This window comes from Tiliqua scincoides, chromosome 1 (genome assembly GCF_035046505.1).
Source record: "Tiliqua scincoides isolate rTilSci1 chromosome 1, rTilSci1.hap2, whole genome shotgun sequence".
Lineage (NCBI taxonomy): Eukaryota > Metazoa > Chordata > Lepidosauria > Squamata > Scincidae > Tiliqua > Tiliqua scincoides.
The window spans coordinates 233,921,168-233,938,947 of NC_089821.1; the positions used below are offsets into that span (position 1 = coordinate 233,921,168).

Below are 17,780 nucleotides of genomic sequence, written 5' to 3' on the forward strand. Positions count from 1 at the left end.
CAGCGTGAGATAGGGCAGCACAGTGGCTCAGCCGAAGGTAAGGGGAAACTCTTCCCCTTACCCCAGGTAAACCACTGCAGCCCCTATGGGTCTCCTCGGATTTGCGCCACCTCCTAAGAGTCCCAGCCCCACCGCCCGCTCCCAGGGCTGCCCACTGCCTGCCCCCCCGGAACGCCTCCCTCCTGCCTCCTCCCCGCCCAACCCAGAGTCTTGCGTTGGCCAAGCTCAGCCAAAGCAAGACTCAGTCCCTCCTTTGACTTGGAGGCTGAATTCAGCCTCCATGGGCCAATGCACCTCTGCGCGCTGGCCTAACCAACTCACGAGGAGGTGCACATGTGCCTTATGGCATGTTTGCAACCCTCCTCGGCCAGCACAAGGGACTTGCACCGCCCCAAAGGCACCTCAGGATTGTGCCCTAACTTAACTGTAGAAGGTCAAAAAAATTCTCACTACCATAATAAATACAGGTCCTGCCTCCTTACGCACAGATTCAGGACCCGTGGTTGTAACTAACTGCAGGTTCTAAACCCGCAGGGTCCAGGTGAAGACGAGACCTGTACCTTCCTAACATGACCAGAGGCGTGCTGTGACCTGTACCTCTGAATGCGTCCAGAGTGCTTTCTGAGGTTCAGGGAGACCTCCCTGGCCCTCAGAAGGCACTTCGGACACAAATGGAGCTATGCTCTGGACACGTTTGGCAGGTCTGTGTTACAGTTATCCAGCCTAGTTCCTCCCTCAAATATTGTAACAGCAAATGAAATGGAAATTATGTCAGAATATCTAGCTGTCATGAAAATTAACCTATGACCAGCTTCCCTGGCCCTCCTAATGCCTTTTAATGGCATAAAAACAGCACTTCCGGTTTTAATGGAAGTGACATTTTTTGGCCTAAATGGGAGCATAGCTCCCCTCACTCCGGAGGGTGCAGTGGGGGACTCTCCAGCATCCTCGGTTAAGTGAAACTGTGGATATAGGATCTGCAGCTATGGAGGCCCCCTGTATTAATCCATGAGAGAATCTCATAGAAGCTTCCATTTCTCCAAGTGTTTTCTTTTATAATGCAATTGTCATCCTGGCTGTTAGCTTCTTGCACTTTCCAAGCTCTTGAAGATAGCTGCAAACCAGGCTTCTCAAGGATACTATCTGTCCTTGCCAGCTGACTCCTCCACAGTTCGCTTCTCCACCAGTGGCAGAGCACGATCATGGGACACAATCCTAACCAACTTTCTGGCACTGACACAGCTGTGCCAGTGTGGCGTGCACTGCATCCTATAGTGGGAAGGCAGTCGAGGAGGCTTCCTTAAGGTCAGGGGTGCCCAAACCCCAGCCCTGGGGCCACTTGTGGCCCTTGAGGCCTCTCAATGCGGCCCTCAGAGAGCCCCCAGTCTCCAATGAGCCTCTGGCCCTCCGGAGATTTGTTGGAGCCCACACTGGCCCAACACAACTTCTCTCAGTGTGAGGGCTACTGTTTGACCTCTCGTGTGAGCTGTGGGATGAGAGCTCCCTCCACTGCTTGCTCTTTCACGTCTGTGATGCAGCAGCGGCAGCAAAGGAAAGGTCAACCTTGCTTTGTGCAAGGCCTTTTATAGGCCTTGAGCTATTGCAAGACCTTCATTCGTTCATACAAGTTCATCTTTAATATATTCATTTACGTAAACTTATGTAAATTTATTCAAATTTTAAATGTAAATTAATTCTTTTTTCCCCCACGGCCCCGACACAGTGTCAGAGAGCTGATGTGGCCCTCCTGCCAAAAACTTTGGACACCCCTGCTTAAGGTTATGGCATGTTTGTTACATTACCTTGGGGCTGCATTGCGGCTAGGTCAGTGCCAGAAAATTGGTTAGGATTGCACCCTTGGTCATCCATCCAAGGTTGCTTATCCTGCTTAGCTTTTTCAGGCAAGGTGTCAGCTCAACCGCCAGACCACACCTCCTGCATCATCCTTTTTTGACATAACTACTCATGGGCTACTCATACTACTTTCTTCGTTTCCCTGGGTAGACTCAATACATCTGAAAGCTGGGAAAATGTTCACATGACATTTCCAACAGTCTTATTGCATGTGTAGAGGGCAATCACTAATATAATGGTAAAGTGAAGCTTTCTAAGGCTGCAATCCTGTATGCCCTTATCTGGGAGTAAGTTCCAGTGAAAACAATGGGACTTACTTCTTAGTAGACATGCTTCGGATTGTGCTGAAATATGTGTACTTTTGGGTTTCCTTGCCTTTTAATGATAACCGTAGTTGTGAGGCCTTCCTTTCCACTGTGAAGAGCTTTGTTTCAGTTTGTAAAACTAAGCAGCTGTTCCTTGGGAAACAAAAACTAAATGTCAGGCTTTTGCTTAATTATCCAGTAGGCATCAAATCAATGGGTAGCATCCCCCATAATTGAAAATTAATTAGCTTTTTACTAAGAGACCAAAAGGTAATGAGGGAAGAGTAGCAAATTATAAAAGCTTTATATCCTATGCAAATTCTGCCTGTTGATATCTTTCACACCTCCATTCAATTTACTGCTTTCCAGCCATGAATTACTCTTCTGAGTGGAGTGTATTCAATTTCATGTCATTTTTCATTTCACTTGATTGAAAATAGAGGAGCGAGAACAAAAGGTTTATTTAAATGCTAGCATTAAAAGCTAAGAATGCTAATGTGTTACAGACTCATAATTTTTTTCTCCAGATAATTTAGTTTGTGGCACAGTCAAGAAGAAGGAAACATGTTTAGGGAAACCCTCTGAGGAATTAATGCCTGCAAAAACACAACATTTGCATCTTCCACTTAGATCATTAGGAGAGTTTGTTTCCTTTTATGTTAAAACTTCTTTGTCCCCACTGAGGTGCTTTGTGCACTTCTGAATTTTGTTGAGTTGATTCGTGGAGCACAGGAAACCGGTAGAATTGCAAGTATTTCTCCTTTGGTTATATAATGGTGGATGTTCAAGGCTAGTTAATTTAAGGGCAAGGGAGGGGCATATAAATATTTGCTTTAGTATCAAGAGAATATAATTACAGTCAGAGCAGGGCTAAGTTTAATACTTTATATAATGCAGCCATTGCAACATATTGTCATTAAAAAATATTGGTAAGCTCACGGTGGTGGGTCCATAACTTAATATAACTATAGTAAGCTGTTCAGAAATTTTGAATAGAGTTTTAAACCATAATTCAGCACAGGAGGTTGCCTTGCAGTGGTGGTCTTAAGTGCATTTTTAATGTGTGTAAATGAACAAGTGAGCCTCCCTTTTTCAGAAAGGTTCTACGGTGTTGATTGGCCAGTGCATTATGTGAAGATGGGTATCTGCTGTACTTCATTCCAGTTCCATGCAGTTTTTCCGTCAACAAGCATGTTAATGTACAAGAAACAGAATGTGGTTTTGGATCTGATGCTTCTCTTCTTCTGTTACTGGAGATCATGACAGATTTAGTCTAGCTGGAGCAGGGATGAACCAAAATCTGCTGCGTGTGTGGCCAGGCTTTCTCATTGGTGGTAGTGAAAGAGCTTAAATCCTGTAAACACCATGAAGCCTTAAACTGGATAATGTGCTTTATTGGACTTTCAGGGCTGTTGAAATGGGGACTGTAATGGCTCATTGCACAAGTGTGAGGAGGTTTCTTTAAAAAAAAAATCATTTTGCACTCATAATATCAAACTCCTTGCTAAAGACCACTGAGGCTAACTCATCACACAATTGAGATCTATCCATAATTAAACCGATGTGGGGTTTGCCAAATCTCCGTGTTTAAAATATTGACAATAATCATTTGCATGTCGTATTTGGTATTCAAGAAAATGCATCATAAAAAGTAACATCTCATTTAGTCTAATCTCCTATTACTGTTTAGCTAAAATTCCTTGTTGATTAATTTTGCAGATCCTAGTTGTTTTGAACAGTAACAGTTTAAATATGTATCAGGCATTCCAGTTCTGCTATATTGAAAAGGGAATGCTGCCTTAAAATGTACATTTTCTGAAACCATATAGAAGAGGCTTAATTTTTATCCTTTATTTTTAAATATTGGCATTTTTGACTCAGTCTAACTATTAATCTTGATTTTTAATATACTTTCAAAATCAGTCCGTTCCAGAGGAAATAGAGAGGTACTCAGCACTTGACATGATAAAACCCTTTGCTGAGACATTTTATAGTTGATAGGGAGTATTGTGCTAAATGATTGGTTACAGGTAAATGTTTACATTTAATTTTATTTGATGCATTAACAAAAGTACATTGTTGCATCTCATGCTGTACTAATGATAATGATAACAATGAAAATAATAATTTTATTTTACACGCATTTTATTTGATTCAAGCAGAGTATGCTACAAGTTCAGAACCTATTGATTAAGCCAGTGGTTTCCAAGCTTTTTAGAGGCCCAAGAGCCTGCTGCCTGATTTATAAATGCCAAACGGAGTGGCTATAATGATGGCTGGGCACCCAGTTAGTAGCTTGTTTAATTCTTGATGCACATGACCTAATCTGTCCTGTTTCGCAACCCAAAAATGTGGGTCACGATCCACTGGTGATTCCTGAACCAACCTTTCAGGAACTGCTGGGTTATTCTATTTGGTCACAAAACCTTTGCATGAGTACAAACTTGGGAGTTTGTTTTGGGAGAAAGCCCTCCCCCCATTAAGTCCAATATAGAGTGTGGACGTGCATATGATCCCTATTAGGCTACATTTACATTCTTTTTATGAAGAAAATTTCCCCATTATTGTTTAGTCCAGGGGTGCCCAAACCCTGGCCCTGGGGCCACTTGTGGCCCTCGAGGCCTCTCAATGCGGCCCTCAGAGAGCCCCCAGTCTCCAATGAGCCTCTGGCCCTCCGGAGATTTGTTGGAGCCCACACTGGCCCAACGCAACTTCTCTCAGTGTGAGGGCTACTGTTTGACCTCTCGTGTGAGCTGTGGGATGAGAGCTCCCTCCACTGCTTGCTCTTTCACGTCTGTGATGCAGCAGCGGCAGCAAAGGAAAGGTCAACCTTGCTTTGTGCAAGGCCTTTTATAGGCCTTGAGCTATTGCAAGACCTTCATTCGTTCATATAAGTTCATCTTCAATATATTCATTTACGTAAACTTATGTAAATTTATTCAAATTTTAAATGTAAAGTAATTCTTTTTTCCCCCACGGCCCCCGACACAGTGTCAGAGAGCTGATGTGGCCCTCCTGCCAAAAACTTTGGACACCCCTGGTTTAATCCATGTTTTCCAGTCCCCAGTTTATAAAGGGAACCCCCAAGTCACAACTAATCCCTTTAAGTCCCACCCACCTGTACATGGAACCATTTGGATCGGAAATCAAAGATTGGTTAGGCTGTATACCCTTCAAAGAAGCTGGCTCACCTGTGCCTTCTCAACTCTGATAAGCTTTTGGGTTTACATACAGAATTTTTCTTCTTTATTTTAACTTCTACAATGTGAGCCTTTCTGGAGTAACTTGTATTATTTTCAAGCGTGTTTACATTCTCGCACAGGTGCTGCAATAGCAATTTATTATATGTAAAAGTGAAGAAGCAGGATATTCCTGATTTTTTTAGTTAGGCACCCTAAGAAAAAACTGTATAACCCACAACCTTGCATTAAAATGGTGCATGCTGACAGTGCTGCAAGTCAATAGATTCACAGCAAGTATGAAATTGGTGTCTCAGATAAGAGAAAACCCCCACTGATTTTAGTGCAAGATTTGGGGGGGCGACAGGCACTGTATTAGGATTATGGATTTGGCCCTGACTGTATATACCAATTATGTAACAACACATGGCAATGAATTGCTGAGTGATTATAGTGTGCCTCCAGCAGAGTTTGGTTAGCAGGTACTGTAGGAGGCGAAAGACTGAATGAGTTAAACCACCCAAGATATAGACTGAAAATAGCTCTGAAAGGCATAGCTTGGATAACTTTATTGTTGCTATGAAATGGAATACATGCATAAAAAATAAGAACCACCAACATCAAGTGCTGGGCTTTTAGGGCACATATTCATAGAAAGCCCCTCCCACCCCGCGCACGCACACACAGAGAGAAAGTGATACCAGGAGAAACTAAAATTATAGCTAGATATTGGAATTCTTAAAGCACTAGTTTTGGGAAAACAGACTGAGATTATTTTCAGTTGCAATTTTCCTTTCATTCACGCTTCACTCGATTGGGCCATCACAATCCCAACTGTGCCTCAAACCTCCTTTTCATTGATTGGCTAAGGCGTCAATTGCACATAGAAGACAGGAAGAGGGGAAAGCAGTGATTGTGACTGCCTAATTTCCCACTTTTGAAAAGTGCCAGTGAGGATTTGTTATGCACCCTGTTCCTTTACCTGTCAGACTCAGAAGGAGAATGAGGGCGCAATCCTAATCAACTTTCCTGCGCTGACATAGCTGTGCCAGTATGGCTTGCACTGCATCCTGCAGTGGGGGGGGGGGCAATCAAGGGAGCCTCCTCAAATTAAGGGCATGTTTGTTACCTTACCTTGGGGCTACATTGCAGCTAGGTAGGTGCTGGAAATTTGGTTAGGTTTGCATCCTGAAAGTATAAAGGTACTTTCTTTTAAAAATTAAAAAAAGCAAACACAAACCAAGTTCATGTCTGGTTTGGCCCTAAGAATTGATGTAGCATGATGTTGAAATCATGACATGTGGGCAAATTGCTTTCAGGGAGTTTAACCAGGCTCTGCTGCATGTCAGGATTTAGGCTTTTTCTGTTGCTTCTTTCTGCTGACTTCATCTTGGAGAGGATCCAATTTATGCTGTGCAGACCAGAGTCTTTTCATAGGCCTCCAAATAGTGGCAGGATTTGCACATAACGTCTGATGTGGTTGGCACCCTTTGAATAGAGCTGCCATCCTAGGCAACTGTTTAGTCTTCTTATAGACCCTGCTGCTGGCCAGAACACAATCCAGCTCAAAGTCTGTAATTTGCCAGAATGAGATGGCAAACATTGGTTTGTGGGCATTCCTGTTTTGAACAGAACTGTTTTTCTTTATCATATAGAGCAGAGGTTTCCAAATTTTTAGAGGCCTTAGAGGCTCCTGCCTAATGTATAAATGCCAAGGAGTATGGTTATAATGGTGATTGAGCAACTGTGCTCCCCCCGTAGCAGCTTGTTTACCCCTGAATGCACTTAGCCCAGTGGTATTCAGACTGGGGTGTTGCGCCCCAGCCTTGAGGGCCCTGACCTCTGCCCTCTTAAGGGGCGGGTGCAGGGGGGAAGGCAGCAATGCTTGTGCAGGGCTCCTCGCACCTCCAGGGAACTGCTGCAGGGACTGGTGAGTACATTTCAGTCCCTGCAGCCCCCCCCAAGTGACGCAATTCTGGGGATTGTGTCACTGCCTTCCCCTTGCCCCGCTGCCTCCCTCTCCTCCCCTGCACAAACTCCCAGAGAGTTTGAAAACCGCAGATATAGCCAAATCTGCCTTGTTAATTTTGCCAACCACTAAAAATTGGGTCACAATCCACTGGTGGGTCCCGTACTCCAAGTTTGAGAACTGCTGATGCAGAGTATTTAGGTGTCTTTGGGAGATACATGCCGTAATGTGTCTAATTTTTGCATTCTGTGTTTCTTTTTCACATTATTCATCTAGTGCAGGGGTGTCAAAAGTCAGGCCTGCAGGATGGAGGTGGCCTGTGGAAGCTCTTTAATCGGCCCTCAGGCTCCCCAACAGCTGGTCTCAGTTGCTGAGTTGGGCTGTTACTGCTAAAGTGCAGCCTGCATGATAATTGGGCTTGCCCATATCTTGAAAATACGGTCAAGATTTGCGTATTTTGTCTTCTGTCATTTGCAGCTGAGTTCCTAAGAGAGAAAAATGTGCTTATTTCTGGTCATGACCAGAAATGATGTCAGTAATGTCATGATGTCAGTAATGACATCACTTCCTATTTAATGACATCCTCAGCAGGCATCCTCAGCCAGTCCTCAGCAGGCATCATGAATACTATTTGACCTGCTATATGAAATAAATTTGACAAACCTGATCTAGAGCAGCAATTTGCAACCTTTTTCATCACACGGCACACTGAGAGGGCACTAAAACTGTCAAGGCACACCATCAGTTTTTTGACAATTGACAAGGCACACCATGCTACTGATGGGAGGGGCTCACATCCCCCAATGACCCTAATAATAAATGACCCTCTCCCAAACATCCGTAGTGCAGCTGTGAACCATTCTCTGCACACTAATGTGCGGAGGCACACTGGTTGAAAATCACTGATCTAGAGTATCACACTGTGCTGAATGGCTAAGAACAAAGCTGATGGGTCTCTGAAGGAAGGGGTGCCAAATATTGAAACCCTGTAGGTGGCTGGATCAGAGATTTTCAACCTTCTTTCATCTCATGGCAAATTGACAAGGCACTAAAATTTTCAGAGCACACCATCAGTTCTTGGACAATTCTGCAAGACACACTGCACTGCTGGTGGGGTGCTCACATCCCCAAAAGGCCCTTTTGATAAATGATCCTCCCCAGCTCCCTTGGCATACCAGCAGACCATTTGTGGCATACCAGTGTGCCATGCCACACTGGTTGAAAATCGCTGCTTTAGATTGCAGAGCCAGCTAAAATAACAGCAAGAGAACTGTCACATAATGGGCTGGCACTATAGTAGTAACCCATGTATTCTAAGTAACATATGCTATCTAGAAATAACATATTTATATAAAAGATAGTGTAGTCATAGAGGGGATAAAAAATTGGATTAGAATAGAAGAAATCTGGATAATAACCTCCATCAAAGATATGTTTGATAGCTGACATTATGGAACTGTGTCAGCTTCTACCTTGGGCTTGTAAATGGTGTGCTACATAGCTGGGGCTATGAGGAACATCTCTTAATCCATCAAAATAAAATGTAGGCTCTGAATGCTCCATTACTGTGTATTGTACAAATGACAAAGAATCACTGTATTTGCCAATTATATCTTAACTAAAGCCCATTCATACACTCCACTACCTACACATTTGTCTGCTTGTAACATAACGACATTCGTTTTTTAATTTAAATGTTGATGTACTGCCTTTTCAGCTAAGATTTGTTCTTTCAATTCTGAAGGGCTGATGTGGGACTTCAAGGAGCTGTTTTACTTGAATACCTCATGATGGTGTATGATCTTTAATGTCCTAGGTTTGGAAATCCTAGTTTTGTTTTTGTGGTTTCTAATCTGTAGTGCTCTAAAAAAATTCATAGGTTTTAGTACATTGGACTTATAAACCTGAAAACTTTAAAGAATTCAGTGAATGCCTGCTGTATTGGACCTAAACAACCAATTCCTGCTATTTATATTTACTCACTAGCAACCCAATACTAGGCATGTCTACTCAGAAGTAAGTTTACTTGTTCAGTGTGGCTTACTTATTCCCATGAAAGTATGTATACTAGAATTGCAGCCTTATTTGCCTAAGTAAAGTCCACTGTGTTCAGTAGAGCTGTGTCTCTTGAGATTCTCCTCAATCTCTTGAGGACTGCAACCTGAAAGACATGATACAGCCATTGTAAAACAATTTATAGAAGCCTTACTCAATCCACTTTATAGTTGAAGCACTTTATATACAAAGCAGAATATAGTTTTTCTTGCGTACATTTTTAGATATCTCTTATAAATATCTCCCACTTTTTAAAAAATCATCTTCTATTTTGATGCTTCTAAAGTTGTGGAAAAACATCTTCCTTGACTAACTTCCATACGTGAAAAGTGTCATTCTGCTATTGTCCTCCTTCCTTGGTTTATAATTTTCAGAAGGGGAAAAAAATGAGAGAGATGTAGCACGTATTTTTACATCCATTTGCCCAGTTGTAAGCCAGAATAAATCCAGGTTCTTCTGTTTTAATGCCATCTCAAAGGTTAGCACTGTCAAAATGGCATATCATTCTAAGGTTTTGAAAAGGCCAGTTATCTTCCAAGAAGGTTTCTTTTTTCTTTAAGGAAAAAAAATGTCAGCTATGGACCTTTTGATTCAATAAGTACTTTAGAAAGATTAAATCACAAGTTTAGAAAGCTAAACAACAGGGTGTTGGAGCGCTTGAGTGAAGAAGAAAAAGAATGGACAAAGCAACTTGGGAGTTGTATTACAATAGAAACTACTTGAGTTTAATGAAAGGTGTGCATAAAAGAAGGTGTGTTGAGAGTGTAATTTGAAACTGAGCAGCAATTATTCTTGAAAAATAACTGACTAGTGATCTTGAAAGGGGTTTCAAAATGCATATGTAATATCTGTACTTTTCTTTACAGTTCTGCACAGAACAATTTATTTTCCTTTATTTTCTTTAATGAAAGAAATTAGTTTTGATCAAAATGAGGAAATCAGAGAGCAGTGAATGGAAAATGGATAATTGAAAGAATATTTAGACAATAGACACACACAATGTGAGAAGATAGTAGAGAATCAGGAATTCAGTTGAAACATAGTGAGTCAGATAAACAAACTTCTTGGCAAAATTACCCAATTCTAGTGTGAAGCATGTTAGCTTTAAAAACGGTATGGGCAGCTGCTGGGAGAGATGCAAACTTTTCTTGATCCCTCTTCTAGTTCAGTTTTTCAGATTGGTCTATGAATAAGATAGTAAATTTTGCTCTTCTTAACTAGGATGATGTTGATGGGTGTATAGCCTGAATGAGAGTGGGTTCTGTCATCCAAGCCATCTTAATATGTATTGTGGCAAACTTGGTTTAAACAGCTTTTTCTTGATTGAGAGAGGCTTGCTGGGACACAGGTGGGAAATTCCTTACACAGACCAAGAATTCCAGGAGTGGTGCATTATTTGGTGCTGTGCTTCCCTCAGTCCCTGTTTCTTGTGCAGAACTTGGGGTTTTGAGGCCATTAAGAACTGCAGAAGCCTGGAGAAGGTTTATGGTGCTTGGCTAACTTGCCTCGTGTATTATTACAGTTCAATTGCAGAATTCCTCGTTTGTGTTGAACAGCTTTTAAGTTTCCTGAGCTGTAAACCTGAACTTTTGAGAAGATATATGATGTAGAGTTAGATTGAATTTGCTCCTATCAATTTTCCTTTCAATTCTTTGTTTTGAATTTGATGTTGAATGTTCTCTCCAGTACCCTCAAAAGGCTAGAATATCCTCCAGATGTTCTCTGGGTATTCCTTGTCTGTATTGACAATCAATTATATTTCATTTTAGCCAATGCAGAGTTCAATGTGAAAAATGTCTTTTGGGGTTTCTTCATTTGGAATGGCCAGGAGAACATGACCAAGAAATGTGTGAGTGTGAAGACAAGTTTTAGCAGAATATCACCCTCCTGTGTAAAGTTTAGTACAGTATTTTTCCTATTTTTAAATGCCAAACTGTTGCAAATAAAAGTTGTGGCCAAATATTTTGGTTTTTTACAGCAGTATAATCTCTGTTTGAATGCAAGAAAAATCTGTTTTTAATGCAGTAAGCATGTCAAACCTTAGCTCTCAGTCCTTTAAATTAAAATATAATTTATTTAACCCTCTGAATTGTCAGCTTGTATGATTCTTCAATTTTACAAATAGTCTAATGTCGATTGGTAACCACATGTCAGGAAATAGGCTGAGCTTTTTATGAGGTGTCAGAGGTTTAAAATAGCTAGTGCTAGGCTCCTTGTATGTTTGTTAATTTCACATTGCCGTTTAATAATCAGTATGAACATAATGGTGGTTGGCTGCTTACATTCAAATACTCCACAGGTAATCACTGCACTTCTGAGTTATGATAAACCATTCTTTGTGAGCCCAAAAGTCCATGTGTGGAACCGAATTGTCTAACATAAGTTACTGTTCGCACACCTCATTAACTTAGTGATTGCCTACAACATGTTCTTTGTGCTAAGCAGAAGAACCATATAAATTCTCTCTCTCTCAAAAAAGAAAAAAATCTAGGCTTAATTTGGAGCCTGTTTAACAGTATTCTGTTTAAGTAAGTCTGATTCTGGATCAGCACCCACCCCCTCTCCAAAACTGGTTAGTAAGGATCAAACTGAAAACTATGACTCTTTTGGAGTCAATGATACAATGAGAAATGTTTAGGCAATAAGCTCACATTATGTAAAAATTTCATAATGTCTTTATTTTTCTCTGGATGTGTTTCTTCTACAGAGCTGCTCAGAAGTTGAACCTGTCTTCCAAAAAGAAGAAACATAGGCCTTCTGCATCCTCTGTTTCTGAATCTCATCTATTCGCTACCAAGTTCAGCACTATTCTTCAGACTTGCCCTCCACCTGCTCCACCATGTTTGTTGAGAGCGGTAAACAAAGTGAAAGATACTCCAGGACTGGGCAAGGTAGGAAGTAACTCACTACCAATATTCATTTGATTTTCTTTTGATTAGAGAAGAAAACTTTGCACACCAAAGAGTGGGGTTGCTTCACATCGGAGCTTTTCAACCAGTTTTGGCAAGTACAATTTTTCCAAAAACCATTTTTTCAAGTCCACTTTTCTGCTTACAACTGCTGCCACCACTGTTGTACACAAAAGTGGGTGGCTGCCTCACAGTTGTCGCTACAGTGAGGAAGTGCACTTTCTCTGTGGCAGTGGAGTCAAGTACCACCTGTCATACTGCAAAGTATTACTAATGGTACTTGTACCTCTAGTTGAAAAGCACTCCTTTTATATTCTATCTATGCAACAAATCGGTGTGTTGCTGTTCTGCAAATGCTACTCCATTGTTTACTGAAACAAATATGTACAATGTGAACAGCTGATACATGCCCCTTAATATGGTTAGAACATGTATTGAGGATCCCTAATTTCCCCAGAACAAGTAAATTGGAGGTTACGAACATGCTCCAGATCCTTATCCTTTATATACTTGCTTACAATAAATACCAGTCTGGTGTAATTTCTCATGTGCAGTTGGGGAAACATAAATTTCATTGACAAACATAGCGTAATACATTTCAGAAGAATTTGTAGGAAATAACTGAAAAATTTGAACTATTAATTCTAACTGATAATTTCCTACGTGGAATGTGAACTATCCTGTGTTTTCAGCTAACCATAAATTAATGTTGTGGTATAAATTGATAATTAAAATTTCCCTTTAGAACAGTAGAAAAGGGGGCAAAGTCTGGTTATCCCCAGTGGCTTAGCCAGGCTCCATTGGTGTTTGAATAGTAAAGGTCTTTGAAGACTTCTGGAGTATCATGTGACAACCCTCCTGTACTGTGTTTTTTTTCCAGTCCATAGTTCTTGTGTCTGAGTATGACTTTGAGTTGGTTAATACAAAGATGACACTTACTTTGCATCAGTGATGTATCTGCCTTATGTCCATGATGACATAAGTACCAGATTGGAGAACCTATTTGTAGGCTAGGAGCATTGGGATCAAATGCTTTAAAGCGACAATAGGTACTGAGCAACTGTCAGGAATAGGAGGTGCATACCCAGCAAATGGATTGTGGAAGACATGGAAATTGCTGAGTAAAGGCAAAACTTCATGTTGTGTTTTTTTAGGTGTACACCAAAAAATATTAAATATAAATGTGACAAGCAGATGTCTAAAAATGTAGACATAATGGTCCAGGAGTCAGCACTGGCAGTAGCTTACCCTTGGGTGAACGAACATACATTAAATAGCAAATCCTATAATAAGCTATCCAGTGTGATTGTGTTCTCATTATTCATTCATGCAGATAAAGAAATTACATTAACATTCTATGCTGTCTAGTTTATTTGCTCCTGCCACCAAACCTAAATAGTTTTCAAGGGAAATACAGTATACTAATACTATTTTTAAGATGCAGAAGATGAAGGATTGTTCTTGTCAAATTAGAACAATTATCAGATCTTTTAAAGAATATATGTAGGTTACTGGCAGCCCAATCCTAACCAACTTTCCAGTTGTAATGCTGCCATGCCAATGGAGCATGTGCTGCATTTCATGGGAAGAGGGCAGTCACGGAGGCCTCCTCAAGGTAAAGAAATGTTTGTTCCCTTACCTTGGGGTTGTGTTACAGCTACATCAGTACTAGAAAGATGGTTAGGCTGTTAGAGCAAAATTCTATATATAAGAAGCAGATCCTGTTATATTCAATGAATGGCTACTTCATTTACTGGCTGTATTCAATGAAGCATTCAGGGATGATGCTGGGAGCAGAAAGGAACCTCCACACAACCTGGAAGTGGGTCTTTAAGGTCTAAAAATAGCCATAGAAGCCTGGAAACGGAGTAGTTTGGCTGCGCAAAGGTAGAAGACCCAATTCTTGTGCTTTTTTGTGAGTTTGAAACCATTTACAATCCAACCCCAGTATCCAAGGATTCCAGTATCCGTGGGGGTTCTGGAATGGAACCCCCACGGTTACCGGGACCCAACTTGTATAGGCATGCAGTTGGGCAGACCAGTCCTATGCTTCCCGGCACCTGCTGGAGTAGTGGCGCCAAAGCAGCTACTGCTGTATCCAACAGGCACCGGGAAGCCACCGGTAGTCTCTTCGAGGGAACAGGACTTTTGTCCTCTTCCCCTAAGGAAAGCCCCGACCCCAGCAATGGGTCCCCTTGTGTCTGCACCAGCTATTTTGCATACCCAAGAGCCTGTATGTCAGGCCTTTTGGCCCAACACAGAGTACAGGATCCAGTGGAGCAGGGCTCTGCCGGTCCCACCCCTTCCTGCCCTGGTTCTTCCCCCCAGCCCGCCTTCGTTCCACCCTTCCCCACACTCCAGAGGCCATACCACGCCTGGTGGTTGCACTTACCTCTGGCAGCAGTGTGTCCTACTGCCAATGCTGGATCCAGCACCTGCCTAACACAGGTGCCAGCACTCCCTATTCACCGGGTGCCGTAAACATGCTTTATAGCATGTTTATGGCATCTCTCGCTGGCTCTAGGTGAGTATAGGATTGGGCCCTTAGCTTAAGCCAAGGGCACAATATAAAAATATAAACTGACTTATCTGAAGAACACGGCTGCCATTTGGTGTTTTTCTTCCTCCTGTAGTTATTTCTTTGCAAAACGTATTGAAATTCATTGGGATTTGGAATGAGTAACTCATTTCATCTGTATTCGCCCTTGACAATACAATAAGGATAACACTACAGCCCTAGCAGGATGGCGTCACTATTATTTTACCTTAATTCTCTTTTCACTCTGCTAACACCATCCTTCTGTTGCTTCTTAATGGAGTTGCACCAATGTCAAACGTGATTGTGCAGCTGGGACTCAAATTCCTAATGAGGGAGCAACAAGAGAGGAAAATTACATGTCATGGGTCTTCTCTGACCCTTCTCACTCTTCTGGATCAATTCCCATCCAAATACAATTAAAGCAAGATGTGTATGCTGCAGTGTGCTATACACTGCAAATGTGGTTAGCAGTCTCACACACCCTGTCACACATTTATGCATATACAACCCACGGATACTTAGGTTTTTATTTGAAGATTTTCAGCTAGATGATTCTGTGGATGATTCTGTGGATGATTCTGTAGATGATTCCCTTTGTTGCTTTTCCAAAAGAAATTGAACTGTGTTTTGGCACAAGTAATAAATATTTTATCATAACAAAGAATAGCTAGGTACACTTGCATCTCTTATTGCTGCTGTGTCCTGGTCTCTATATTCTTTATTCTGTTCAGGACTGAGTGGCAGGAGGTATAGTTTGAAAGGAGAACTTGTGGGCAAAGCAAGATAATCAGAAATTAACACTTAATTGAGGCAGATTTAACCAGCATTGGATTCTTGTCTGTATAGAAGATGTCTCAAAATCACTGCAGGTGACCCCAAAAGTTGTTTTCACATAGTTTCACAGCACTTGCCTAAATATAAATGTTTGCTAAAATGTTTGCTAAAGGTCAGTAAAAATGTATTAAAAGTGAAATATCAAGTTGCATTGTACCTAGCCACCGTTTTTTTTTTCTGTGATGGATGAACTGGTCTATCCTCGTGCCCTCTTTTCCTTTGTTGATGGAAAGGAACAAAGGAACCCAACTTGTATAGGCATGCAGTTGGGCAGACCAGTCCTATGCTTCCCGGCACCTGCTGGAGCAGTGGCACCAAAGCGGCTACTGCTGTATCCAACAGGCACCGGGAAGCCACCGGTAGTCTCTTCGAGGGAACAGGACTTTTGTCCTCTTCCCCTAAGGAAAGCCCCGACCCCAGCAATGGGTCTTTCCTCTTCCCTGTGATGTTACAAAAACAGTTTTATCTGCACTTTTAAAAAATGACTGCTGTGCAATTAGTGGTTGTGTGATTCTTGCTACTTTTAGCACTACTGCTACTTGTTAAAGTAGTTAGCATCTGTTTAGTGCTGTGGTGGATACTGTATAGAACACCTAAGCTACATACGACCTACCCAGAGAGGCTGCCATCCACCTACAATAGAGGAAGGAGAAGTAGGGAAATTTTGATCTTCCCGTTTTGATTTCTGGGTCAAAACGACTGTTGTTAGAGGACCAAAATATTCACTTTTATTCAGTTCTGTTTCCTGTCCTCATCTGCTGTTACTTCAGCACCATATTTGTCCTAGTTAGGGCTCTTTCCTAGAGTGACCTCAAGCAGGGACCATGTAGTGAGTGAATTGATGTCGTAATATCAAGTAGCCAATCAGATATGGCTATGTGGTGACAAGACTGAGGGCATTCGGACTATTCAGGCTACTTCATGAATAGGTGAATCATTTTATTTCTAAAGGAATTGGTCATGAGGATAAGAAGACTTGCTTATTGGAAGAAAGTTTTGCAGATCTAGGCAGCACCAGAGCAGAAGATAGAGATGAGGGTGGAAGAAGGAGACAAGGGAGCTGATAGATGTGTTTGCATTTGTAGAGGCAAAGAAGGGCGCAGGTTTCACAGGACACCCCATTGGCCTTAAGCATTCTGGGGCATCAGAGCTCATTACATGCAGCAAAGGGGTTAAGTATATTGCTTCATTTTGTGATCAGATCAATTTTCAGACTCTGAGGAGTAACAGAACTGGAGAGTTAAAAAATTAAATATTGCAAAGCTCACCGTTGATCTGAGAGCGAGCTAGGGATAGAGAATTAAGACTTGACACAAAGTACTTAAAGCATTCAAAGTTTTTGATGACTGAATAGTAAAATTAAGGACTGTAGCATTAATTGATGATATCAACCAATAAATGCCTTGTGGATTGATTGAAAAGGGTACCAGTCCATACTGAGAAAATAAAATTTAAATAATATGAAGGTGAAATGGAATGCATATGATTGAATGAAGAATCAGTGACTAAGCAGGGGTGCTCACACTTTTTTGGCTCGAGAGCTGCTTTGAAACCCAGCAAGGCCCGGAGATCTACCAGAGTTTTTTTTACAATGTTCGCACCATCATAACATATAACATTTATGTGTACAATGTATGTTGGTGCACCTTGAGCCCCACTGAGTATAACAGGACTTACTCCTGAGTAGACATGCCTAGGATTAGGCTGTGAGGCTGCAATCCTAGCCACACTTACCTGGCAGTAAGCCCCATTGAGTACAATGGGCCTTACTCCTGGCGTTTCCTCCCAGAGGCACCTGAAGGGGGGGTCGGCACTCCGCAATCTACTCATTTTGCCTTGCGATCTACCGGTAGATCGCGATCCACCTATTGAGCACACCTGGACTAAAGTAATAAAGTAAAATAAAAAATTATAATTGAAAAGTATACTATTTTATAAGGATAGATAATGTGGAAATTTCATTTTTTTTTTTTTTGGTCAGAAATTCTGATTTCACACAGATGTAAATGTAGTCAAGTGATTGTCTCATAACACAGGCCTGCAAAATTGAGGGTCAGAAAAGTTTTTCCCAAACTTTATGGTGGTTTGATATGAATTTGGGGTGCCGATTCCAAAAATGTCATCCGTCTTGCCCTA

The 17,780-nt window shown here is 41.5% G+C and overlaps 1 protein-coding gene across 1 annotated transcript in view; it reads left to right on the top strand.

Annotated features, from left to right (window-relative positions):
* KIF26B (kinesin family member 26B) overlaps positions 1-17,780 on the top strand; it is a 377,549-nt gene that overhangs the window by 236,273 nt on the left and 123,496 nt on the right. The window contains exon 5 of the mRNA XM_066617657.1: positions 12,070-12,253. Within this exon, the coding sequence (XP_066473754.1) occupies positions 12,070-12,253 (184 nt within the window). The remainder of the gene's footprint in view (positions 1-12,069; positions 12,254-17,780) is intronic.